General features: G+C 42.7%; 1 protein-coding gene across 1 annotated transcript in view; it reads left to right on the top strand.

Annotated features, from left to right (window-relative positions):
• apaf1 (apoptotic peptidase activating factor 1) overlaps nt 1–26,687 on the top strand; it is a 74,253-nt gene that overhangs the window by 23,035 nt on the left and 24,531 nt on the right. The window contains exons 20-26 of the mRNA XM_033614944.2: nt 1,058–1,177; nt 1,364–1,489; nt 10,796–10,921; nt 13,063–13,194; nt 14,661–14,786; nt 16,631–16,756; nt 19,869–20,015. Coding sequence (XP_033470835.2) covers nt 1,058–1,177; nt 1,364–1,489; nt 10,796–10,921; nt 13,063–13,194; nt 14,661–14,786; nt 16,631–16,756; nt 19,869–20,015 — 903 coding nt within the window. The remainder of the gene's footprint in view (nt 1–1,057; nt 1,178–1,363; nt 1,490–10,795; nt 10,922–13,062; nt 13,195–14,660; nt 14,787–16,630; nt 16,757–19,868; nt 20,016–26,687) is intronic.

The raw sequence follows: 26,687 nt of genomic DNA, 5'->3' as shown, positions 1-26,687 counted from the left end.
TGTTTTGATGCATTGGATGTGCTGAATGTGCATATTAAGGCAGTACAGGAGGAGGTGCACATTAATAATCCTCCAGGACTGTAACATGCTCATGTTTAACCCAAACAATGTGTCATGTGACTGCAGTTGGTTCACATCCAGGTCGGAACATGTTCTCACCACAAACGAACCGCACCAGAGTTCATTTGTAACTGGACTGAGACCACCTCTTCAAGAAGGTCTCAGTCCAGTTGTTTTAGTGCGAACCCGAGTATGATTGCTGTGTTCACACCTGCCCAAAGGAACCACACTAAGGGGGCAAAAAAAACTTGTGTTTGATTGAACCGAACCAAACAGGGCAGGTGTGAAAGCACCCTAGTCTTGCTTATAAGGGTCATAATATGCTCAATCAAAACTACACAGGGAGGTGTGGGGGTTTCAGAAATTATTCGACCATTTGACAAGTTCTGATACAGTATACTGGTCATACTTTAAACATTACCATTGAGGTGACCCCACCCCCCCCACCCCCCATCAGCAACAGAAACCATCCTTAACAGAACAACTAATGTGGGCGGGGTACAATGACATTTAGGAGAAAATGTGGATTAACCTGTCCCATATCTGATCCACCAAGAAGAAAAGCTCACCTGACTTGTTATATGTTCATACAGAGGATAGGAAACCATTTTGAACTACTTAAGAGTTCCATTACCAGTGTTTATTTTTGAGCTGTCAGACCCCATCTGAAAATTCAGTTTGACGTGCCTAACAAAAATGTATGAGACAGACACTGATGACTTATTTATTGCCACAGACAGGTTATTCCCAGCATGTCTCTGCAGCGAAATGATGAAAAGTCAGGCAAAGTATTAACAAGCAACACCACTGTCTATGTAAACTAATTTGATGCCAAGGTCTTCTCACCTGAGATGAACTCCTCTGCTTAAATACAAGTCACAAAGAAGTCATTTAGGAGGATGAAACACTTGAGAAGTGAATGTTGGCTGTAGCTCTCTCAGTGGAAGTTTACATTATGTTTGAGTCAAGCCTGTTTCCTGTCTTGTGTTTGATGTAGTTATGGGAGGCTAAGAAGGTGCACACCTCCTCAGCTGTCTGCCTGAAAAGAGACTCTGATGTTCTCTTCAATGATGAGGAAATCATCGTGTCAGCTGCAGACAACTGCAACAGACTGCAGGTGAGCCGGTGGGTGAAGGAAGAATGAATGAATTAAAGGCGGCGGGCTGGTTGGAGCAGGAATGTGAAGCTGGAATGTTTGTTTGTGGTTTGGGTTCAAGTGCAGACAAGTATTAACACACTCTGATGATCAGGTTTTTACTGAAAAGTGTGTGTGTGTGTGTGTGTGTGTGTGTGTGTGTGTTAGGTGCGTGATGGCAGGACAGGATCCGTGCTGTTCCAGTCGGAGGAGATGTTGTCCAGGATCCGGTGTACGTGTATGTGCAGGCAGCCCTCTGCTGTGGCCCTGGGCCAGGAGGACGGCACTGTTCAGGTAGAAAACTCATTTAAACCTTCAAGACACACTGTATGTGTGTGTGTGTATGTGTAACAAGATAGTAGACAATCGTCCACTGCTTTTTGAGAAGAGAAGTTTGAGAAGAAAATTAAACAGCACCATTGTTCATCAAGCGAAAAATTCGGAACATTTGGCTGTTCTTGCTTTTAAATTGTAGATATTTTCTGCTTTTCTTTGTTTTCTATTATTGTAAATTGAATATTTTTTGTGCTTTGGACTGAGACAAGCAATTCTGAAACTTCACCGTGGGTATTTGGAAGATATTTAATCCTTTCCTCTTTAAAATGTCAGAAAATGGTGAAAAATCCACAACGAACAGTTGGACCAAACAAACATATTTAGTCTCATAAGAAAAAATAGCACGTCTTCACATTTTACAAGATGAAAGGAGACGAGTAATTGATTATCAGATGAATTTTCTATATATCGACTAATCACTAAAAGTTGGAGTGCATGACTTTAAATATAAATGAACATTCATTACATTAATGCTTTTGCCAGACGAGTTCACTCAATGCTAATTCAACCTATTGCTGCCAGGGAGATCTCTTCTTATTTCATAGTATGCCAGAAGAGTGCCAAGAGTGAAAGGGAGCAGGAAAGGGCAAGAGAACAAAGTGGCCACGCAGCAGCTTGGAGTCGGGTGGAAGCTATGGTGGAAAATCCTAAAAATTGTCCAAGAATAGTTTCTTAAAATATGCTCCTGATAAAAAAAAAAATGGACTGCCGTTCTAAAGCTTCACATTAGGAATTTTTGGTGCAAATAAGACAAAAAGAAACTGTGTAATTCTTAAAGCACCAGCAAAGGGTGAAACGCACCCCTAGCTGCCCTGCCAAGCAAGAGTCTTGGTGCTCCTGGGCTATTGGCATGTAATAGGTGATATGCATACATGTGGTGTAAAATTGGCCTCCTTCTATGCAAATAATCCTCATTGTAAAACAGTCCAGTTCACAAGGATTAGCACTAATAGCCACATAAAGCTACAGCGAAATTATTTGCAAGTGTTGGTGGTAACTTAACTCACTGACTGGGACATTAAATCCTGAAAACGGTCTCTCTCCGTCATGTTTAAATTCCTTGCCACAAGTTTTGAGGAATGCCTCTGTGCCTCGTTATTCAATACTTGCATCTCACAATCTGAAAATGTCAGTTTTCTTTTTCTCTCTGCCTTTGTTCTGAAGCGGCAAGAAAAATGAAGCCAATGCACAAGTGCCAAAAACTGCAGTTCCTCTAATGGCCACTTGAGGCTGGCTCCAAGAGCGAGTCAATCCCCATGGACCCCCATGTTAAAATGCCCAACTTTACAGCAGAAATAAACACGTTTACAGCCTGCTACAAAAACAGCTTTGTTTGTATAGCTAATTTTAACAATAATGACAACTTTACAGGAGGTGAAATTTTATGTAACTCACAAAACTTTTAGCATTTTATTAAGGCTTAAAGGTACGCATATTTATGAGTGGGGCCCCTTTGAATGACAGGCTGTCTGCGAGGCTATCTCACTCTTCCACAGCTCCACCTTTTCTTCTAAATGTGGTCACTTCTGGCTCCAAAAAACCAAGATGGCAATGGCTGAAATGCCGAACTGGAGGCTTTAAAGTGGCAGTCCATGTCACAGCAACTACATCCATTATTTTACACAGTCTAGGATTGTTCTGCCTGCTTTGTTCTTGGTCCAGAGGCAACATTTACACTTTGCCACACTGATAATTGCACTCAGCTGCACAATGTATGGCCTTCTTTGCACCATAATATAATAAGTCCTGTATTTTTTGTGACTCAGACCTTGAGATGGGGCAGATATCGGCTGTAAGTGATGCACAATTCATGTCGCTATCAGCAGCTGCAGTACATCCTTTTAGAATTTGCTCATTTGTGTTTATAAAGACACGATTGACAATCAAGCAAAAAAATCACATTTTTAAAATAAAGGTTGCAAATTCCCACTTTAGTGTATGTGTGTGGGCATGAGAATGTCTTTTTGTGTGTGTGTGTGTGTGTGTGTGTCTCCATGTGGCTGTAGGATGTGTTTTTCAGACCATGTTGAGTCATGAGATCTGACATTAGCACTGTCACCCTTTTTATCTGTGCTGTCAGCTGTACGTCAGGTCAGCTCAAAACACCTCTTTCATCTCCGTCCACTCCTCGCTGTTCTGCCTCCCCCTTTTACCTGTGATTTGTATTCTCTGCGCTCTTCACTCCCGCTCCCTGTTTTCATATTTTACCGTCTCTGTCACATACCTTTTCATTTTATTCCCTCTTTTGTTTTGTTTATCTCTCTTCCTCCTTTTGTTCTGCCCGTCCCCCTGCTCTCTTCGCTCCGCCGCTCTTTGTCTTGGTGATAAATCGTTGTTTGCAGGCAGAGAATGAGGTCCTAGTCCGCCATGTGGCAGGTGTGTGTGTTTTTGTGTAAGAGTGCATGTGTGTGTTGCAGGCTATGCACATATTGCAACTGTAGAGGACGTCGTCCTGTATTTAAACAAACACGTAGACACATATGCACACAGTCCCCTGAGTTAGCCATGCTGTGGCCAGGTGAGCGTCCTACAGCGGATTAATTAATTAATTAATTAATTAAAAGGCCCTGGAGTCTTATTGGATACAGGGGTTAATGCCTTTAATTACGGCTCCTTTCCTGGTCCCAGAGATATACGAGGAAAGGATTAGTGGACACAAGGACTCAGATTACAAATCATCTGTATTTTGAGTTCTTAAATCTAAGAGCCCAAAAACATCCTGGACACAGAAATGGTGAAATACAGTTTACCAGTCTGACTCCACAATTCAGTAATTTCTCAGTCTTTTCACATGTTCAACAAGTGTTTTCTAACATGTGTAATGTGGTTAGATGTAAATCTCAGATTTTACTTTACCACAACTTTAACAACAGATCTCCGGAAGTTGACAAGTTAGATTACCCGTCAGTCATTGCACCTCGCTTGTGTGGCAAAAACAAAGGACGCAGCTGATGTGACATCATTTAACATGACCGAACTCAGCTGAAAATGTCCATTATTAAACATCAGCATGCACAACATTAACAGTAAAAGCTATAAATCATGCCTACATTAACTTTTATTTGTGTGTAAATTGGCAAAAAATCTGATAATTTTGCTCAAGGATTTCATCATAAGTAATGAATCTCAGGGTCTTGTCCATGAGTGAGGATAAAATGGAGTGTGAGGTGGACATGCGTTGGACCAGACCGTCGTGGTGTAGAAGGAGTTGAGCTGGAAGGCAACGCTCTTGATTTACTGGTCCCTCTTTGTCCCAACCCTCACCTGTGGTCATAAGCTTTGGGTAGTGGCTGAGAGAATGAGATTGCAGATACAAGCAGCTGAAATGAGTTACTTCCATAGGTGGCTGGGCTCAGCCTAAGAGATAGGGTGAGGAGCTTAGACGCAGAGGGAGCTCGGGGTAGAGTCCCTGCTCCTTCGTGTTGAAAGGGGTCAGTTGAGGTGGTTCGGGCATCTGATCAGGATACCTCCTGGAAGCCTCCTGTTAAAGGTTTTCTTGGCATGTGCATCTGGTAGGATACCCCAGGGTAGTCCCAGAACACGCTGGTGGGATTACATATCTCATCTGGCCTGAGAACACCTCGGGATCCCTCAGGAGGAGCTAGAAAACATTGCTGGGGAGGACGTTGTCTGAAGCACCTTGCTTAGCCTACTGCCTCCACAACCCAGCCTCAGATAAGCAGATGAAAATGGATGTATAGGCACTGTTTTGAGACATCTAAATGATTTGGTATTCCTTGTTTAACATTCTTTTTAGCTCACTGACTGTTGTATTTTACACCTTATCAGTTCCCTTCAACAGACTTAGATACAGTTGAAGTGTTATGTAATCGTCATGGAGTCCAGAGCTTTTGCTGATGTAGTCCCCTGAACGAACACCAGAGGGCACCCCAGTGTCAGTTGGAGGTTTTCCTGCTGCCTGTGACCACTGCAGTTTAGGACAGTCATTTCCCTTTTCCCTCATCTGGAGTTATTTACAACCAGTTAGCTGGAGTAAAAATAAGTAACATATCAACAGCCTCAGTGTCTGACACACAAGATCTGTTCTGCTAATGTGAAGAATATCTGACCTCATGTAAGACGTGTAGACAAGGACCAGAAAGTTACCGTTTTCATGATTTAAAAAGTGCAATTGTGAGTGTGTGTGTGTGTGTGCTTGTGTGTGTTCTGTGCCAGGGAGCAGGGCTGACAGCTAGGCAGGTACTGAGGACAGTCGGCTGCAGGATCCGACGACTGTTGACCTCCTTCAGGGGGTTGATGCTGGCTGTAGGGCTGAGCTCAGGCAGCGTGCAGGTACGGCAGGGACAGAGAAATATCTGTTGGTATGTGTCTCAGACCCCTCAAGAATCACTCAAAATAACACACACTTGTACAGTAAGTACACTGCATGTGTGTGTTTTATTTGTTTAAGATGTCTTGTCATGCAGGACCAGCTTCAACACTGACCATTTTATTCCTTCACCACTTTTGTCAGTTTGTCTCAGGAGTTCTGCAACGCTTCAGCAACTTGTTTACTCCCTTGATAGTGGTATTTAAAACAACTATTCCCCATCATTCCTCTTTACATTAGCCTGCTTTTATATTTGTTTTGTTTTTTCTTACCAAACACCCTCAGGCATGTTTCCTGACTGCACCATCCCAGAAATCCTTGAGCCGGACGTGTAATGCTCGCCAAAGCGCCCTCTCTCCGGCTTTAAAACTTGCGTCTCAGTATGTGGAGCTTGACAAACATGGTCGGTGTGCCCCGAGGCTTGTTCTGCTCAGACATTTCAACCCTCTCCTCTGAGATGTAAATATTTTAGTGGCTGGTAAAATCCCAAGCGTTATGGGCCTCTCTGTTATACTTTGAAACTTACAGGTGCTGTGCTGTACTTATTTTGTTTTAGCATTTCTACCAGAGCTTTTTCTGCTTTATTTCCTGTTTTTAATTCAAGTTGCATGTCTGTTATTGTACGACACTCAGTAATTTATTGTTTCTGAAGTTTACAAAGTCACAGATGTCGTGGTGGCAAGGCGAAATTTGAGGATTTGTTTTTAATATCACTGGATAGATCAATTTGGGGGTTAATTAGAAAAATGGAAGGCTTTGATAAGTGCCTCAGAAGCTTTCATAATCGCAGCTGTAATCTATACCCATGTTTCACCTCATAATACCTTAATTAGCCTTCTTTATACTAGTCATTGATAAGGAGAATAAGTTCATTTTAGTGGTGAAAACACTTCTGTTTTCCCACACCTTACAAAATGCCACAAGATAAATGAATCCATGATTTAGATCAGTCCATCGGCAAATATATTTGTCCTGCCGTAATATTTTATTCCTGTTAGTGAGTGCTAAACATATTAACAAAACCGAGATGCCGCATCTATGCTACTGGCTCTGAGTTGTGCACAGCCAGTGGTGAAAGAAGTACTCAGATCTTTTACTTAACTAAAAGCAGATATACCACAGTCTAAAATACCTCAATAAATGCAAAAGTCCTGAGCGCAAAATGTTACTGAAGTACACAAGTTTTATCAGCAAAATGTGCTTGAAGTATCAAGAGTAAAGGTACTGATTATGCAGAATGCCAGTGTTATTTAATTACACAATATAACATTATTCTGTTATTATCACTGTCGTGTAAGAGCCTTTTAATGTTATACTTCTTTAACATGGAGCCAGTTTTAGATACTTCGTGTACTACTGGGTACTTAATATCATATAAGCATATCATGTGTTTTTATATTTAAAAAGTAACTAGGAACTATTATTGTCAAATAAATGTGGTTGAGTAAAAATCGCAATACATCCCTCTAAACTGTAGTGAAGTAAAAGTTAACAGAAATACTCAAGTTAAGTACAAATACCTCAAAACTGTACTTAAAGTATAACTTTTTGAAGTGGGGTTGTATGAGGTATTTATCCACAGTCAGTGTATTACATAAAGCAGATGTTGGTCAGTACACAACCAGTCTGTACAAAATGAATTTTAGACACCTAAAACTAGTCCCCTTAAAGAAGAATCATTATCAGTTGAAGTGTACACTATATTTAAAATATTTTCACAGCTTTACTTTGCCGTGCGACAGCCTTTTCCGACGAGGAAAGCCATTAACAGCGTCAGTTTCCCATTTATGCTTTCGTCAAAGCCACCAGACTCCATTGACAAAAACGGCAGTTTTACCTCATTGAACATGAGGAGTTGCTGGTCTACCACTGCCTTGATCAGTCAGTTAGTTAGTTATTGTTTGACTATGGTGAATGCGAACTAATCCCTTTAAAACACCAAAGTTACACAATAAGATAAATAACCTGATCCAGGCAGCAGCTCCGTGTTCAGCCATGTTAAATCAATGTTTTTCTCAACGGAGTCTGGCTATGAAGAAGAAAGCGATATAATTGCTGTCTGATGTCAAGGCAAAGTGGTGAAAATATTCTAAATATAGCATACACCTAAACTGATGTTGATTTTCTTAGCTGGGCCTTTTTTAAGGTGGCTAAAATATGTTTTGTTACTCAGTCGTCTACAGCAGTACATTGCTTAGCTTCCATGGTGGTACTCCTGCTACTCTAAACAGGCATCTACTGTCGTTAATGCACTCATTGTAGATACGTGCCTCATACAACCCCACTTCAATCAGGAGAGGGAGGTTTTTATGGTAAAAGAATATTTATTAACATGTGAACGAATGAATAATGGAATGTGGAAAGTCTTTGGCGATTAGACCCCGTAGAGATGGTTTGATTTAAGGAGGGTGATGAATCCATAGTCGAATAGGGAACCCCCCCCGGGGTCTAGACGCTGGTGGTGGTAGAGGTGGTGAAGATGAGATGAGAGGAAGATGGAGAAGTGACGATGATCCGGATGAGTAGAGGAATGAGTCTTTGAGAGCTTGTCCTGGACTCTGGATACGATGGCTGGAGGTGACCAGGGTGGAGGAGGGTGCGAAGATTCTGCCTAAAATGATGGCTGACAGCAGCAGAAGAGAGAGCAGATTTAAAATTTTGCAGTGGCATCCTGATTGGCTAAGAGATCATGGCAAAGTGTGATTGGATTGATTGGAGTGAACACCCATAGTCAGCTGATTAGAGGGAGTAGTGAGAGTGGGATGGAGAAAATGTGAAAGGGTGAGCACGAGATGGTCTTCCTGATTGAACTTGCGCTGAGCTTCATTTCAAAAGACCCAAACTATCCCTTTTAGGGACAGGACTCAAGTAAATATACTTAGCTAAATTTCATCATTGGACATACTGCTGTTTTTACTTAAATGCTAAACATAAGCATGCTTATGTACTGATATTTAACAGGTACAATGGTTACTATGTTCACCATCCCAGTTGAGCATCTTAGCATATCAGTATTTTCCTCCTGGTGCTAAGAAGGGGCTGATGGGAAAGTTATTATTTTTACAGGATGATGAAAAGTTAAGGGATAACCCAAGTTATGACAGTTCTTCCTGTGGGTAACGTGAACACCCAGAACCACATTTCATGACAATCATCTAATAGTTGTCAAGATTTTTCAGTCTGGACCAACTGAGTGACAGGCCATCCCTGGAGCCACGAAACCACAATGACTAAACACTTTCTTATTTTGCTACAGGGCTCCCTGAAACCCCCTCAACAACTCCTTGAAGCCTCTGGGTTGTAGCGTTCGCGCCTATCCAGTTGACCTTTAGAGGGCATCCACAAAATCTCTCTTAAAAACAGTTTTGAATAGTCTGTGAAAGATTTCCATCTCAAGAGCCTATTATAGCAGCTTTTCATGCAGAGGCAGCCGTCTCAAGTTAGAACACGCATGATGACTTTTTTGTTTCTTCAAGCTGGGTCTTTTGAGCCTCAAAGCTGTTCTGTTCTCCCCCACTTATGTCTGCGGGGCTGTCAGACCCCCGGCAGCCCGTCGCAGTCTTGACCGGACTGAACAGTTGCGCCCAAAGCTCACATTTTTTCGCCTCATTCCACCTTCTTTTGATGTGCTTATCACCATCAAGCCAGCAGCAGCGCCTCACCTCTCTCCCTCTCAGTTACTCTGTAGAAATGTGACTTTGTGTCAGGAGTTTTACTTTCTAGGGGCAGCTGTCCTCTCTGAGTATATCTTGGCAGACGGAGCTATCATTTTAGGCTTGCATAGATATTCTAGACACCAGGTGTGAACCTTGTTTGACTTCTTGGTACAGTGGAGCTCTCAGTACACTGTCTTCTCATTGTTTTGGCCAAGTGCTATCTTAATTACTCTGGAACATCTCAGGTTTTTTTTTAGATTTCCACGGGATGTTATCAATGGGCATAGACCAAAATGCCTCTGGACCTTATAGACCCACAACCAATAACTAAACACGTAATGAATTGCAGAAAAATGCAAACAGAGATGATCTGTGATGGCGTAGCACCAATATAGCTGTGTTTTTGCCATAAGGATTTAAAGATAGAAAGTGTTTATACTTTGCCAGGTGACCAGACGAATCTACGAGCTCACGTTATTTTTGCTCTGATAGATGCACTTGCGATTTGGTCTGGCGATGTCAGGCTACACACTAGCGGCAACATCAAAAAGTTTCACCTGACCATCGCAGATTCGTCTGGTTCCCATGTAAGGCCGGTCCACTGCACTTTGGTCTGGACTGAAATAAATATCAACAACCACTGAATGGATTGTCATGAAATTTCATACAGACATTCAGGGTCACCAAAAGATGAGATCCACTGATTTTGGTGATCCATTGACTTCCTCTCATACCAACATGAAGTTTACATATTTGGTCTTCAGTGAAATATCTTAAAAATTGTCCAATATCTGACTGATCTGTATTTTTTGACCGCGGCCCAGATGTTTTGAAAAGCTACTAAGCGCTTTTCTACTTTGGCTACAAGCTAAAGTCAGATCGAAACAGATCCCTGTATATGGCAGTCTGCTCCAGGCACGGTAGTGCAAGTATGTCTTACACTGCTACATGTAGCTACGTGCTAATGTCAGGGAAACATGTAATCAAGGTCACTGATGTTGTAAATTTCTACCTCATTTTTTGGATCTGGTCCGGTTGTGTTTAGAGGCTTTTATTTGTGATTTTTCAGGGTAGGAAGAGACGCTACTCTCTGTTACAGTCACTCCCCAGGCTGCAATGGGTGTATTAGTGTATTAGATTTGTGAATGCTGGGCCACTCAAAAGTTGCTTCTGGGCAGTGTGGCCACCAGTTAAGTAGGCCTACGCTAGTGTGGCTGTGAACTCTTGTTGTTGTTTATTTGGGCACTTACGGTGCTAATGTTTGTTTCTTCCTCCCAGGTGTTGGAGGTGCCCTCTGGGAAGCTCCTAGCCACTCTGCTGGGACACACCAAGACAGTGCTGCACTGCCGTTTCAGCCAGAATGGACAAACACTTATCACGTCCTCGGAGGACACCACCATCAGGGTAGGCTAAACTCCTCTCCACCCCGACTTGCTCCTTTCCTCTCTATCTGCTTGGTTTTCCCGGTTTCTCCCATTCATCACCCTCTCCCTCACCCCCACCCTCACCATCTTCTCTTGCCTAATTCATGGCCGTGATCTTTCACCTCTTCCTCCAACCCGCTTCCATTTTTCTTCTCTGCTATCGATTATTCTTCTCCCTCATCCCCATCCCCATTCCTCACCTTGAGTAAAACTGCCTACTCTGCTGAATCGCTCATCCTCAGTGTTCCAGGTCTCTGTGGTGCTTTCACTTTCCTCTACCTGTTACACTCTACCAGCTTCTCCGTCTGCCTCTTCACCTCTCCATACTTCATCCCCCTCTTTTGTCTCCTCTCCTTCCTTTTCCCCCTCTCTTTGCTTTCGGCTACGCCGCTCTCCATAGCTCTTTATCTCCCTCCTGCTCTTGCGTTGACCGTGTGCGACTATCTGTGTTTGTGTGTGTGTGTACTTTATGCCGTTATGGTCTGTCAACCCCCACCGTTCATGCTCTGTTGCTCATTTCCCCTTTCCTCTCCTCCCCTCTCATCTCCTCCTCCTTCATCTTTTCTTTTTGCTGACAGAGCCGTCCACTGCAGCACTTCCTTCCCTCCCCGATAACGCAGCACCTTGTTGTTCCGTATTCATGAGGCTGCTGCCTATGCCATCGCTATTCGTGGACCATCCGCCGCTTATTCAGAAGCTATTCAAATTCATGCTATTTGACATGTGCTTGCCAGAAAATGGACGTGTGTATTTTGATGTTAATGCAGAGCGAATGTAAAGAGATCTGATGACACTGATGTTAGCCGGTGATGGATTCTAACCTTTGGGCCCATGACAGATTCGGTTCAGTGGGGGAAAAGGTGCAGGATTGCAAGCAAGAGCATGATTGACACAATGATCTGGATGATTCTGTCTGTCCTGCCACTATCTTTGAGTTCAGTTGGACACCTGTTTTCTGCCCATTTACCTGCCTGTACACCGATACAACACGAGCAATCTGCAGACAGATGTGCAGGTCCAGAATCTTAACTCTGGACAGATGCACAGAAAGAGCACACCCAAGCAGGGATGTGATCAGCAAAATGAAAATTAAAAAATTGACAAAAAATAGGACAAAATGCTTTGATCTACTGAACAATTCGTGATGTTGTACAGTTGAATTTCTGCGCTCTCAAAGTCACTGAAATATTAGATCAATGTATATGTTACACAGTAAAAGAGGCTCCACTGCAGCCTCCATAACTCCTGTCAAATGATTGGCTCCAGACTGCAGTAGCCATGTAGGATCCATCAAAGAAACGGCCTGTTATTGGAGTGCATTTCCTTTTTATTGCATTTATTTAAGAAGTTTGCCCCTGCTTTTATTTCCTGTCATTTTAATGGATCCTCGTGAGTAATGTTGGTCTTTAAAAGAAAAATAAGCTGAGTTTTATTGTTATAATTGTGTCCATTCCCACCTCTGCTGTAAAAATCTGGAAAATGCCAACGTGGCTGAGCTTGAAATTTGAAACTAGTCACAATTATGAGAGGACCAGGCGGAAAAATACACGGAATTTCCCTTAATAGCAGTGCAATAAAAACAAATACTCGTCATGAATCCTAAGAATAACCATATACGAGAGATTTTTTTATCTTTTCAAACTTACGTAAACATTTTTTGTTATTCAGTGTTCAGCATTTTCCAGCCCCAATGTCGAACGTAAGCTTTAGGCACTACGGACTTTAAAGGGGACTTATCATGCTTTTCCTCATTTTCTGTCATACATGTGATGTTACAGAGTTGAACGTTCATATTAAATGTGGCCAAAAGAGGGTGAAACAAGAGCTGCAAATGTTGCGAGGAATGAGACAGCACACACGTCACATTTTACCTCTATATACAGAGTTATTTCGGTGGCCAGCAGAGTGTGAAGCTCCTATTAGAATGCTATGGATTATGAGTAATTCTCCTAAGACAGTCTGCAGGTTGCAAACGCACAGCACAAGCACTTTCTGATTTCACTCACTGGGACTTACCAGACGTGTGTTTCAAAGTCCGTGAGGGTGGATGTTGGAGACAGGCTGAAGTTAAAAGCATCAGTGTCTGAAGGGTCACTGTTTGTCTCTCTGTTGCCTCTGTAGGTGTGGAGGTGGCAGTCTGGGGAGTGTAAAGTACTGCAGGGTCACAAAGAACAGGTCAGATGCTTCTGGCTTCTCTCCGACTCACCAGCCGACACAAGACTGCTGTCCTGGTCCTACGACGGCACGGTCAAGGTAGAGCTCACACTCACACACATAGACACTCACTCACAGTTAGAGAAGTATTTTACTGCTGGAAAGATGGCTAGGATGTCTGTGAGTAGAAAGATAAATGAGCCCGCTAGTGGGTGACATAATGCGAACACGTCCATTTGAAACAATGTGACCAGCTGATAACAAATGATCTCATGTTACTAGGGGTGTAAATCACTGTTTTCATCACAATACGATATATCGATTCTTTGGAAAATTATACGATATTTGCCGATATAACAAAGTCTGCCACGATACGATTTTGATTCGATGCGATGTAGGGGCCTGTGATCGATATGAGGCGATATTATCTGCCCATTTAACACAATCAATTACAGAAGAAGCTAGCTGACTTTTTGTCCTCATACATCACATGAAACGTTATTATTTTTCTTACTCACCGTTGGTTCGAGTCACTGCATCTCCTGACAGAACAGCTTGGTTGAATTTCAGACCACATGTACATTTTTTCAGCCCAACATTTTTGAAACAGAGCAGCTAATGTTGCTGTAGTGAGAAGTTAACAAAGTGAAATGCCCATTTTTTTGTGTTCTTTGTCTGTTGACCAGTATTTTCTCCAAAATCCAAAATATATCCACGCTGCTGATTTATTCCTGAGTTAATAATGTCATCCTCTTTGGCTTTCACTTGGCTGCTTGCCATCCGCCTGTTGCTGTCTGACGGTGACACAGACTTTCAAAATAAAAGTTTATCCTGAAGATGACGATATAGATTGATGTTTTCACTTTACGTTGATGACACTGGATCATTGGTCAGAACAACGGATCGTTACACCCCTGTGTATTACAGTTTGACAATAAGCTAGAAAGACATTTAAATAGACAACTCAGTAACAGACTTTTGGTTTATATTTGATCAGTTTTACCATTTGATCTGGGTTTTTTTTTTTGGCCTCCAGGAAAACAGTATGGCACCCACTTCCTGTTCACAAACTCACTATTACACCTAAACACAGCACTAATATATGTTTCTAAAAACATTGTAGGTGAAAAATAGGGAAAACAGTCACATAATCTTGATATATATATATATATATATATATATATATATATATGTATATATGATCAGCACTGCCTAGCTTTACCTTTTGATTGTATTTTGGTCAGAGTTAGAGAGAGACAGGGAGGGGCAGGTCTGTCTCTTAATCCGTGTCATACTCTTTGTGTCTGCATTAGTGGCACGCCATACAAAAATGCAGAAGTACAGCCTGTAGTTTGAGCAAGAGCCCGACAGTCAAACGTAAATTATGTCATCTGGTGAATTTTTGCCGGGAGTGAGGAGGTTAGATGGGGGAACTTTACCACAATTCATTTACACATACCGCTCACACTGTTTTGATACAAAGCTTGTTGAAAATAGGGAAAGTGCCCTTTAAACAGCAGCATGAAATCAAATATAATCTCTGTCTTTTTTCTGCTTACGACAAGATGTGGAACCTAGAAAGTGGAGAGAAGCTGCAGGACATCGAGGCTCATCGGGGAGCCATCCTGTCCTGTCATGTCTCGCCAGACGGATGCCTCTTCGCCACCACCTCTGCTGACAAGACTGCTAAGGTTCAACACTTACACACACACACACACACACACACACACACAGGATGAGACATATCTGTTTGTGCTGCCAGTAACAACGTGACCTATTACACATCAGCGTCTTCCCCCAGACCGCCTTCCAAACTCATTACTTACAGCACATAAACGCGGACGCGTTGCTGCGGGTGATATCTGAGGCTAAGTTCTTTCCAGTAGGGAGGCGAGGGACCTTAGAGTTTAGCATGCAGCAGATGGCCCCCGAGTCAGCCTGTCCTCCTACACCCGTGTCCAGTGATCATTGAGTCTGACTGCAGCTCGCGGACCTGCCGACCCACCGGCCTGGCAGCCTGGCTGGCCTGCAACAGACCCAACTCCATGTCTGGATGCAGTTTTTGCCAGGTTACCAACACTGCTGCGCTTGACTTTGGCCTGACTTTGACTGACTCAGTGGGCCGGAGATGTGTTTTTTAACCTTTCCCCAAGCAGCTCTTAAATCATCACTTTTCCTACTCATCATCCACAGAAAAAGAGACTCCGGAGCACACGGTACACGCTGAACTGTGCAGAGACTGTACGCTCTTTGACACTGGCTGCCTCTCAATGTCATTTTCTTGGATCATAAAAACGGCTGTGGTTCGGCGTTAGATTTATACTTCTCTGTCCAGTATTCAACCACCGACTACAACTTCAGTTCCTGAATGTCCAGTAATAGAAACAACCCAGAGCCGCTCTCTCAGGAGTTTGTTAAAGCAGTTGACGTCGAGCCAGTGCCACCGAGTTTCACACGGGAATTTGGATTTGGTCAACACTTACTGTAGCGAACAGCCGCTGGGTCGCCGGCCAACCTGGCTTCTGTCAATGGATGGTAGTGAGGGAGAATGTGTGTTTTATGGATTTGGCAAAGATGATAATTGAGGTGTGTGTGTGCTGTGGGGCTGGTTAGCAGCCAGTCACATAGTCCTTGCTCTCCAGACCGAGTAGGGGCTTTGGTGGCTCGAAACACATACAAACATAAAGTCTCCAGTCTCCATGTATCGAGAGGTCAAACCAAAAGGCTCAGCCGTCTTTGTTGAGCGGCACAATAAGATGGAGCCTTCTCTTTTCTGCTCGTCCTTTTCCTCCAACTCTTTCTCTCTTTCCCCTCTTTCTCTCTTATTCTACTGACCTTCAGATGAATGGGACTTTGTGTGCAGACATAGTTAGCCGGCTGCCAAATGAAGTGTCTAATTATGAGCTGTGTTATTTCTATGCAGCGCAGGATGTGACCGGGGTATGGAAGAAACACAGAGAGGGGAAGAGGAGGAAGGGCGGAATAGAGAGAGAACAATGGATGAGAGGCAGAAAGTAAAGAGAGGGAAAGCCAAATAAAGTGAGAAAAATAAATACAGCAGCAGAGTGAGAGAGAGAGAGCGCTCATTAACGGTTTCATCATTCTGGTGCAGCGCTGTAACTACTCTGCATTTCACCCGATTATTTGTCCTCATAAGACCTATTAACAGATGATGACTCGTTTGAGCTACAGAAATAAAACATATTGTTATTACCTGCTATTCCCAAGTAAACACTGCTGTGTTTGTTTTTATAATTACATTTCATCTGCAGTGTATCACACTCTCACCTGTGTTACAGGAAAGGGTCGCTCAGTCTTCTTCTAAATGGGTAACTCTTGAATAAGTAAGGGTTATTTTAGTTATACCTCAATGTGCAAATGAAGTAAATGTATCCAGTACATGCACATTTTTTTCTATAATCAAGTCAGAATGTGAACATTTCTGTTTTTGATGGTCATTTTTAATATTTCATGCACAATTGAGGTACCGATTTCTGCTTTTCAGTCTTCTTAAAGTGTTACTTTCTGTTTGTAGTTGTGGCACTGTGAGTCCTGGCAGTGTGTTCACACACTGAGCGGCCACCAAGACTGTGTCCGAAGCTGCCGGTTCTCCTGGGACAGCCAACGCCTCGCAACAGGAGATGACAACGGAGAGATTCGGGTGCGTATCCAAAACATTGAGTTTTCTTAACTTTTGCACTTCATCCTATTGGTCGCTGATCTATGAATTCAGTCTCACCTTAATAGTGTAAATAGGTTCATTTTGTCTACTCAAATTAGATTCAGTGCAGAAAGTTTCTTTTTTTCAGACAATGAGTTTTTAAGGAGATGTAGTTTACCTTGACATGTTTCGACTGTCACTGCAGTCTTCTTCAGAAGCGTCATCTGACATGCGTCATGACGTGTCTTTATCAGCTGGTAGTATCCTGGAGGCGTGACCAGCCTGGCAAATCGGATTGCCAGGCTGGTCACGCCCCCTGCCACCCTGTGTTCTTTGGAGGAGAGAGTCCCAGGTGTCATCGGATTGGAAAGCAACAAGTTCAAACATTGGATCAAGGAGGCTATAGAGATCAGGAGGAGGGCCAGGAACACCATCAACCGGGATGAGGGGGCTTTCATGCCGTCACACACCTGGGACTCTCTCCTCCAAAGAACACTGGGCGGCGGAGGGCGTGACCAGCCTGGCAATCCGATTTGCCAGGCTGGTCACGCCTCCGGGATACTACCAGCTGATAAAGACACGTCATGACGCACACCAGATGACGCTTCTGAAGAAGACTGCAGTGACAGTCGAAACATGTCAAGGTAAACTACATCTCCTTAAAAACTCATTGTCTGAAAAAAGAAACTTTCTACACCGAAGTCTCACCTTTAGTTCAGGTCACCAGTGGAAAGGGATGTCTGTTTGTGGAGCACTGAGCATCCTATTGGATAAAGGAAACTTTGATTATACTGCACAAGTTGTGTGAGAGTTTGTAAGATTTTTTTTTTTTCATATAGTTTTGCTGTTGTTTAACGTGGCCACCGATCGTTTCAATTGATCAACCATTTTCTCCATTTGTGGATTCTTCATTCACTGGAGACAAAGTTTTCTTCACAAAATTAAGCATTACACAAGCAGAGTAATTCATAAACCAGTGATCACTTGGGGTTTGAAGTATTCCTTTAAACTTTGCATTTCATCCCACTGGTTGCTGATCTAGGAGTCCAGGCTCATTAGGCCTCTCAGCACAGTGCCTTAATGCAAAAAGGTGATGTGGAGAAAATGGGAAGTAGAACATTTTAAGAGTTATGAGGACGGTGAGGTAACTAAAGGAAGAGTAGAGGTGTTGATGGAGGTAATTTGGAAGAAAGTACAGAGGCAGCAGATTACAGGTGAGGACAGACTCCCCACTGAGCCTCCTGCATCAGGATACATCTGTGTGTCCACTCACACACACACACACCAAATGACTTAATGTTACTAGTATGAAACCATGTAATTTCCATCCAACATACAAAAAATGCAATTAGAGCAGTCAACATTTATTCCAGAGATCAGCCCATAATTACATCTCATCACTCATTTAGATAAAGTGCTTACTAATACATCATGATTGCTGCAGTGCACAGAGAAGGCGCGAGATGAAAGGAAGGAGGCAGGGCTCCTTCTCAGACGAGGGAGCGGGAGTTGGAGGAGGTGCAGGTTGTGTGAGGAAGTTGGGATGAAGAGAGCAGGAAGGGGAGGAGATGTCTGACAGTAGGAGGTGAAGGAGAGGACTCAGGCTGCCAAATTGGTTCCCCAAGGCTTTGGAATCTGCAGCGCTGCTTGTATACAAACACACACACACACACGCAAAGTAAATGAAAGTTAGAGTGTGTGAGGAGAAGAGAGGAAGACGTGGATTCAGCGCCGCTCAGCATGCAGTCAACAAGGGGTTAATGCCCTCTGGTGGCCTCTGAGCTGAACTACTCCATTATCCAGAAATGGACGAATCCATCAGATCCAATTACATAAACCACACTGAAATCTCACCCCTGTTTCTATGGAAACAAATGTGAGTCATTCCGCACAAAAGCATGCCAAGTGTTAAATATAGCTGTACGTGTGATGTGTCATTGTCAAATGGACATGGCATGTGAACAGTTGCATAACAGCTGCAATCGACATGATGTGCTGCACCATTGGTGATAGAATCCCTAACTGCCATTTCATTATTTATGCAGTGCATTATGGGTAGATTCACACTGTACACCACACCACAGATTCTCTTTATTGTCTGTTTTACTTAGCTTCAAGGTTCCTCTTGACCTTTAGAAACACCAGTTTGAGGAAAAAAGATAGTATGACCTTCATAAACAGATGGCGTTTGGTTGTTATCACCACGTGATCGAAGCATGGGGTTTTGGTCACATCTGATGCCAGAGACCATCCTTGAACAGAGACAGAGGTCAGATACCACCTGTTATCACATGATCAAAAAGCCATATTTAGGTCATGTGATAACAACTAATGGCAACTGTGCAAACTCCAGCTGCTGATACAGGCTGATATGAGCATGGAAGAGTCGACTTCATGATAGCAAGTCAACCATCGTTTTCTCGTCCCTAGGCAGGATCAAACTGTCTGGAAACATGCCTTATGTAGGATATTTTAATATATTTTTCACATTCAGATTCCAATGTCAGAATATTCGTAAAAATTAAAAGTTCATTGCTCTTTGACGTGGTGTACTTGCGTTATTGTACTATCGTATTATCATTACATCAGTGGCTAAACTGGTGGTAAAGTTAGTGTAATAATGTGGATAGAGCAGGCGTACCATATATGAAGGCAACATCTTTGCCACAGCGGCTGCAGGTTCAATTCCAGCTTGTGGCCTCTAGCTGCATTTAATTTTTTCCCTCTCTCTTCCTCTCACATCCAAATTATCCCATCCAATAAAGGCAAAAAGCCAAGAAAAAATCTTTAAAAAAATAAATAAATTAAAAAATTATCAGTCAATCAATCCATTGTTTATTCAGGGAAACTGACTGAGCATTAAGCTCTTTTACAGCAATGCCCTGAGTTCACATTCAGTGGGCTAGAAGGATACAAGTATATAGAAGCAATCACATTAACACAGTAATATGTAGATAATCATGTCTGTAAAATAACCAAAGCAAGAACACTGTTAGTATTGTTAGAATTAGATTAATATTGTTGAATCATAATTATTTCTGGGACATATATCGTCCAACAGAAGTTATCGTGTCAGGCCTGGTTGGTCATAATGTACGTTTGTCCATCACAGCTCTGGAACGTAAAGGACGGCTCATCGCTGAGGATTTATTCCCGTAATGGCAAAGACGGCATGGACTCACTCCACGGAGGCTGGGTGACCGACCTGCACTTCTCCCCAGACAACTCTCTCCTGGTCTCCACTGGCGGCTACATCAAGGTATGTCAACACAAACTATACATTCAGATTGACGTAAGCTGTGTCTCAATTCAGGGGCTGCAGCCTTCGAAGGCTGCATTTGAAGACTGATTGCGTCACATCAGCGCGACCAAGGCTGTCCCATTTCGAAGGCTCCTTCAAATGCGGCCTTCTTTCCTAGAATTTGGAGGATGGATGAACGGATGAATCCTTCGTGGCCCAGCCTATCCCAAGAAGTTAAAGAAAAGTTGTTAACTAGCTAAAGGTTAACTGTTACTAACATTACTATTAGCTAAAAGCACACGGCTTAAGCAATCTTAATTTAATAAGTTTACCTGAAAACAATCCTCCATCAGCCTGAATTATATCAAACAACGGTGTCTCCGGCAGTGAATCATCTCTTCAAGTATTAGATAAAAAAAAAATATATATATAATAGCAATCTCTGGGTCTATGATTTAGGGTGATCTAACTTACTAGCTTACTCTAGTAATCATCAAGTTCAGCTGGATGCTAGGTAACAGTCATGCAGCCAGGAAATCCTCCGCAGACCAGACCGTCCCATTTCGTAGACCGTTCAGTTTGGCTGATGCGTTCTTCAAAGGACGTGGCCGACGTCAACCGCGAAGGCTGCGTCCTTCAAAGGCTGCAGCCCCTGAACTGAGACACAGCTATGTTTCCTCAAACTAATGTAAATGTTCTGTTTCCTCACTACGAAAAAAACAAGTGGCGGCTTGTTGTTGTGGCATGCTTCGGCAGCTCTACACCAGTTCATGTGTAAAGTTCTGCACTCCATCTTTAAATAATGAAGTTTAAGTAGTGTGTTTACTCCCAATGTGGCAGCAAGCAATGACCTCTTTATATTTTACTGTATTGTTTCTGCTGCATCAGATTGTTAGCGATGCATTATCATTATGCAACAGACTGGTAGTTGGCACCTAAATGTACTGCGTGCCTCTTCCTGCCCACGCTTAAACTTGAGTGTATATACTGTACACATAAAGTCACCTCCACAAAGTTCTGCAGCATAATTCACCCTGCATGCCTCTTGCTGTTTTCAACAATATACCCTTGTTTGTGAGACGGAGAGTTGTTGATTGAGATGCGTTTGATGTGTCTCAGTGAAAAACAAAACAGAAATGCCCCCAACACGCTCCATTGTTACGTTAAGCAGAGGAGCACTGCAGTGGTGCAGGTTTACATAAAAACACTCAATACCTGAGGGAGTGATATCAGTGCCTCTTCGTGACGTGACCGGAATAGTGTGTGTGTGTGTGTGTGTATGTGTGTATGTGTGTGCAGCTCTTTGTTATTGCCTTTACTTTTACAGGAGATGGGGTCACAGAGCGGACAGTCTCAGCTGTGCTCTGATTGGCTATTTGCTGGGCAATGATGTAATCCTCAAGGGAGAGCGGTTCTGATCGATGAGGCTTTATATCTCAGATTACTCCTGATACTGTGTGTGGGGTCGTGCTGTGTGTGTGTGTGTGTGTGTGTGTGTGTGTGTGTGTGTGTGCATGCGCCTTTGTTTATACCTGCCTGTGTGGGTCGACAGAGATGTTACTGTTGAAGGCAGCGCTTCAGGCTTTTTATAGACAGATGGCCAAAAACACATCATAATCTCGTCTGCAGCCGATTCCTGTTGACAAGATCATAAAGCCTGGAAATGAGCTCAAAGTTAATGAGGGCTTCATGTGTTTCTTTTACTTAATACCTTCTCTTTTTATGTATTTGATAGCATTCAGATTCTGATTTTCAGAGAACTCTCAGCTGTCAGACACATAATTGTTTCTCAAGGCAGACATATCACAAAGCCCTCAGCGGGCTATTAAAAAGAAAAATGAGGTGCTTGAAAGAACACCAGACACAGTAGCATGACATCATATGTGAGGATAGAGACTTAAAGGTCTGAATTTACTGCATTTCTAACAAAAAAGGAGCTTAAGGTCGGACTTTAATCAATGTGAGGCTAACAAGCTGGCTGAGGATGTCGATAAAAGGGGCCACTTTTGGCTGGTTCCCAGATTTTTGATTGTCTACTAATAGGGTTGTCCGAAAATATTACAATAATAACTCATGTCCATCAATTTGTGTTTATCTGTTATATCTCGGCATAGATGAAGTCAGTATTTCTGCTGAGCTCAAGAGACGGTTCCACCTTTTGGGGAAATATTCTGTTTGTTCTCTTGTTGAGAGTGAGATTATCACTCTCATGTCTATACGCTAAATATAAAGCTCAAGTCAGCGGGCAGTTAGCATAGCTTACACTCTTAGAAATAAAGGTTCTAAAGGCCAAAACACACCGGCGGCGTCATATGACGGCGGCGTCATTGATGTGAGTCAAGTGCCGCCTCCAACACACACAATAATCGTCACGCTGTGGGGCGTCAACCAGATTTCTATTGCACACTCCAGTCCGCTAGACTGGGAAGTACAAAATAGCGCTTTGTCAAGGGCGGCGACGCTGGAAAAATAGGACAATAGAGTAAAGTGCTGCGGCACGGCACTTCGACGCGCGTCAAGCTGCCGCCGGTGTGGGTTTGTAAATAGAAAATAATGGGGGCGGCTGTTTTGACGCGCGTTGTACGCCGCCGGTGTGTTTTGGCCTTAACTAGAAACACAGGAGAATCCTTTTTGGCCCTTTTCAAATAGGTTCTACCGGGAGCTAAAGAAATCCATTGTTTTCTCTTAATAAAGCTTCCACCTGGAACCCTTATAGAGACCATTGATAAATCGAGACGGCCCACTTTAGATTCTAAGTGCTATATCGTAGGCAACTGGACTTGCTTGAGCTACTTGAAGACGTTTCACCTCTCATCCAAGAAGCTTCCTCAGGTCTTTTGTTTTTTTAAGATTATCTTTTTGGCTTTGCCTTTATTGGACAGGACAGGTTAAGGGTGAAAGAGGGAAAGAGAGGGGATGACATGCCGCAAAGGATCATGGGCTGGAATTGAACCCGCCGCCACTGTGGCAAGGACATAGCTTTTATACATGGGACACCCGCTCTACCCACCAAGCTACTGGGCGCCCCAAGGCTCTGCCATTCTGAACTGAATGTAAGAAGCCTCTTGGATGAGCGCTGAAACGTCTTCAGGAAACTCAAGAAAGTCCAGTTGCCTACGATACCGCACTTAAGATTACCATGACCTAGATGACTAAGAATCTTCACCCACTTTAGATTAATTTCCTGTATCTGTGTCATGTGGGTTTTGCCACTGTTCTGCCCCTTTGGGAGACCAGCGTAGCTTCTGAGTCTATTCATTCCAGTGGGAGAGGTGAACATGAGCACAGATTATGGCCGCTTCTTTCACCCAGTAGTCACTGAAGTAAATATTGGACCCATTTTTTACAAGCCCCAAGCCTTCTAAACATTCCGACACTGAAATGGCATTTCATCAGACAAACAAATCAGGAAAAACTAACTTTGTTCGGGACATGTCTCTATTTTGGCAACGCACTCTTGCAAGATTTGGACACAACTAGACGCCTCTGTGCTGGTCCAAACGTCTTTAAATCTGTGTATCTGTACGTCCCTCCATCTAATTCTTGTGAACGTGATATCTCAAGAATGCCTCTAGGGAATTTGGCACAACTGTCAACTTGGACTCAGCAATGAACTGATTAGATTTTGGTGGTCAAGGGTCAGTGGTCAATGGTCAAGGTCACTGTGACCTTGCATCTATCTTATTCTCATGAATTTCTTTACATATGGCACAAATATGTACTTGGATTCAAGGATAAACTGATTAGATTTTGGTGGTCAAAGGTCAAGGTCAGTGTGACCTTGAATCAGTCTCATTGTTGTGAACATGATATCTCGGGGTGTCGGTAGCGCAGTGGATAGTGCTGGCGCCCCATGTACAATGGCGATGCCTTGCCGCAGTGATCACAGGTTTGACTCCGGCTTGCAACCATTTGCTGCATGTCAGCCCCCGCTCTCTCTCTCCCCCATTTCACTCTATCCTGTACATTAAAGGCAAAAAGCCCGAAAAAATAATCTTTAAAAAAAAGGATATCTCAAAAACACTTTATGGGAATTTCTTCAAATTTGGCCCACACGTTAACTTGGACTGAAGAATAGACTAGAATTTTGACTTGGAATTTGGTGGTTGAAGGTCAAAGGTCAAGGTCAGTGTGACCTCTCAAAACATGTTTTTGGTCATAACACCAGAATTCATGCACTTATTATGACAAAATGTTGCACAAATGTCTAATGGGATATAATGATGAAGTGATGACAGTTTATATACAAAAGGTCCAAGGTCAGCTTCACAGTGACATCATAATACTCTGCATAAAACACGTTTCTGGCCATGACTCCACGTCATATCTCAGGAACAGAAGGGGAGACATTTGGTCAGTTACTGATTTGGTGACGCTAATTTTGAAATTGCGCAGATTGTATAGATCAGATGTATAGATAATTCTATTTTTTTTTAATAGATTTGTGCCTGTTTTACCCTCCAAACTTAAACCAAACTGGACACCAAACTATTACAGCCGTTAATGTCCACTAATATACCCATTAGTTTGTTTATTCGTAAACTTCACGGGCAGGGCTGCTCTGCATGATGGGCTAATGTAGCACTCATCAGCTCCATTACATCATCATGACAGTTATAATTATTCTGGGAATGGGCTAACGAATCACTCCATTACTCTATTTCACAGACTTTTTTCTGCTCCCTCTCTCTCGTCTTCAGCAAGATGTGTTGACTTGATGGATCAACATGTTGGATGTGAGGAGCAGTGATGGATTATTATGCCTGTCTTAAAGGGTGAACTCCCCTGAGTTGCAGGCTTTGATTGATTAATTGTACTGTGTGTCGGCCGGACAGCGATGAGAGGCCATCCTGTCTGTCACTGTAATTACCATGACACTGTGTGTATCTCCTATGACAGATAATATAGCCCGCAGAGTGAGGAATCATGATGTTAATCTAACTGTCTATCTGTTTTAATGATTATTGCCAATGCGAGTCCCCAAGCTCGCCTGTTTTTGCAATCAGCAAATGTCTTGAAACTAAAACTTGGCAATTTCACTCAGACACAGAACTTTAAACAGACTTGTTATAGAGTAAGTTGATTTTAAGAAATCCTCTCATCCCTTAGCTGTTCCATGTCTCTGAGCTTTAGTTGTAAGAATGAAAAGGGACTGGTATTTCCATGTAAATATGAAGCAAGAACACCAGTGTGCTCAGATAAAATATTTACTGACGCCTACAAAAAAAATAAAAGTCATGGAACGTTGTAATTATTTTTCTGTCAGTCTTGGAAAAAGGCTTGGCAATCATCTGGACGTCATCATAAGGGTATTTGGTTTGTATTTATCCTCAGCTGGTGTAAGGGAGAGATTTCATTATGGAGGATCAGTGGGATTGAATTAAATGTGCGTTTGGATCATAGATGTAGACTGATTGATATTGAAGTTTGGCTTGAATACTAGAAAAGGCCGAACAACAGCTCAGCTGAACGGTACTAACTTCTTTTGCTCTTAGAAAGCAGATACTAGGTTAGAAATCCATTTTCACAACATAACTTGATAAAATAAGAGGTCATGAAAATATCTTTATTTTATGAATAAAGCTGCTGTTGACTTCATATTCTGCCTCTTCAGTAGCACACTGAGCACAGACTAATGACTAAAACAAAGATGTACAACATGACCTCAAATTGTTGTGCTTCTGCCTCCAAGACTACAGAAGTCTTTTGTCCCAACTTACAATAACTTCTAGTTGTACAACATAAAAATTGCTGTGAAAAATGTCTAATCTTTTGGTTTTGGGAATGTGTCCAGCACCTTTGGTATAGTTGGCCCTCGTCAGCTTTTTTCCAGCTGATTCAGCATGTTGAATTGGCGTCAGTAGCTCATCGCTGAATGAAATCGCTCGGATTGGCCATTCAGCTTCGTGCACGATAAGAGAAACAAAAGTGAGAAAAGCAAACAGATGGCGAAAGTGAAGAGGGAGTGAGATGGAAACAAACTTGTTATATTAGGTAAAGATATTTGGTAAATTCGAAATGGACTTGCACTTGTATAGTGCGTTTTTAGTCTTCGACCACTCAAAGCGCTTTCTACACTGCGAAGCACATTCACCCATTCACACACACATTCATACACTGGTAGCCGAGGCTAGCATACATGGTGCCATTTGTTACTCAGTTTATAACACACTCGCACACCAATGGAACAGCCATCGGGAGCAATTTGGGGTTCAGTATCTTGCTCAAGTATACGAAATCAAGGGGGGGGATCAAATCACTGATCTTCCAATTAGTGGATAACCCGCTCTGCTGCTAAGCCACAGCCACCCTATTTGACTGAGCTCTTCAGCAGAATCAGTTCGTAATTGTTTGTAATATTGTTTGCTATTGCACAGTTAATATTATTTGTTCTTTCAATGTCAGGTTGTGTTGGTAATGTGCAAGATATAGGCAGGCAATCTGGAGATTGCCAATATTCTCTCTGGTTGACATAGGTTGCTAATATAAAATGTTTTTGGCTAGCTACGGGCATTTTGTTAGCGTTTCAGCTCTTTGTTGTGGATTGTGGCGCCAATTGTTTTTCCCTCTGGTGGGTGTGGTTATCAGAGAATGACGCATTGTGTTGTTTCTCTATGGTTTGGGAGTTGCTGTGTTCAAGGTCAGCCGTCAGTCAATGTTGGGCCATCAGTTGGCCGCCTGTTGCCCTAG

Source organism: Epinephelus lanceolatus, chromosome 23, assembly GCF_041903045.1.
Source record: "Epinephelus lanceolatus isolate andai-2023 chromosome 23, ASM4190304v1, whole genome shotgun sequence".
NCBI classification, from domain to species: Eukaryota; Metazoa; Chordata; class Actinopteri; order Perciformes; family Serranidae; genus Epinephelus; species Epinephelus lanceolatus.
The sequence above is the reverse complement of the archived record's forward strand: the minus strand, read 5'-3'. Positions and strand labels throughout refer to the sequence as shown.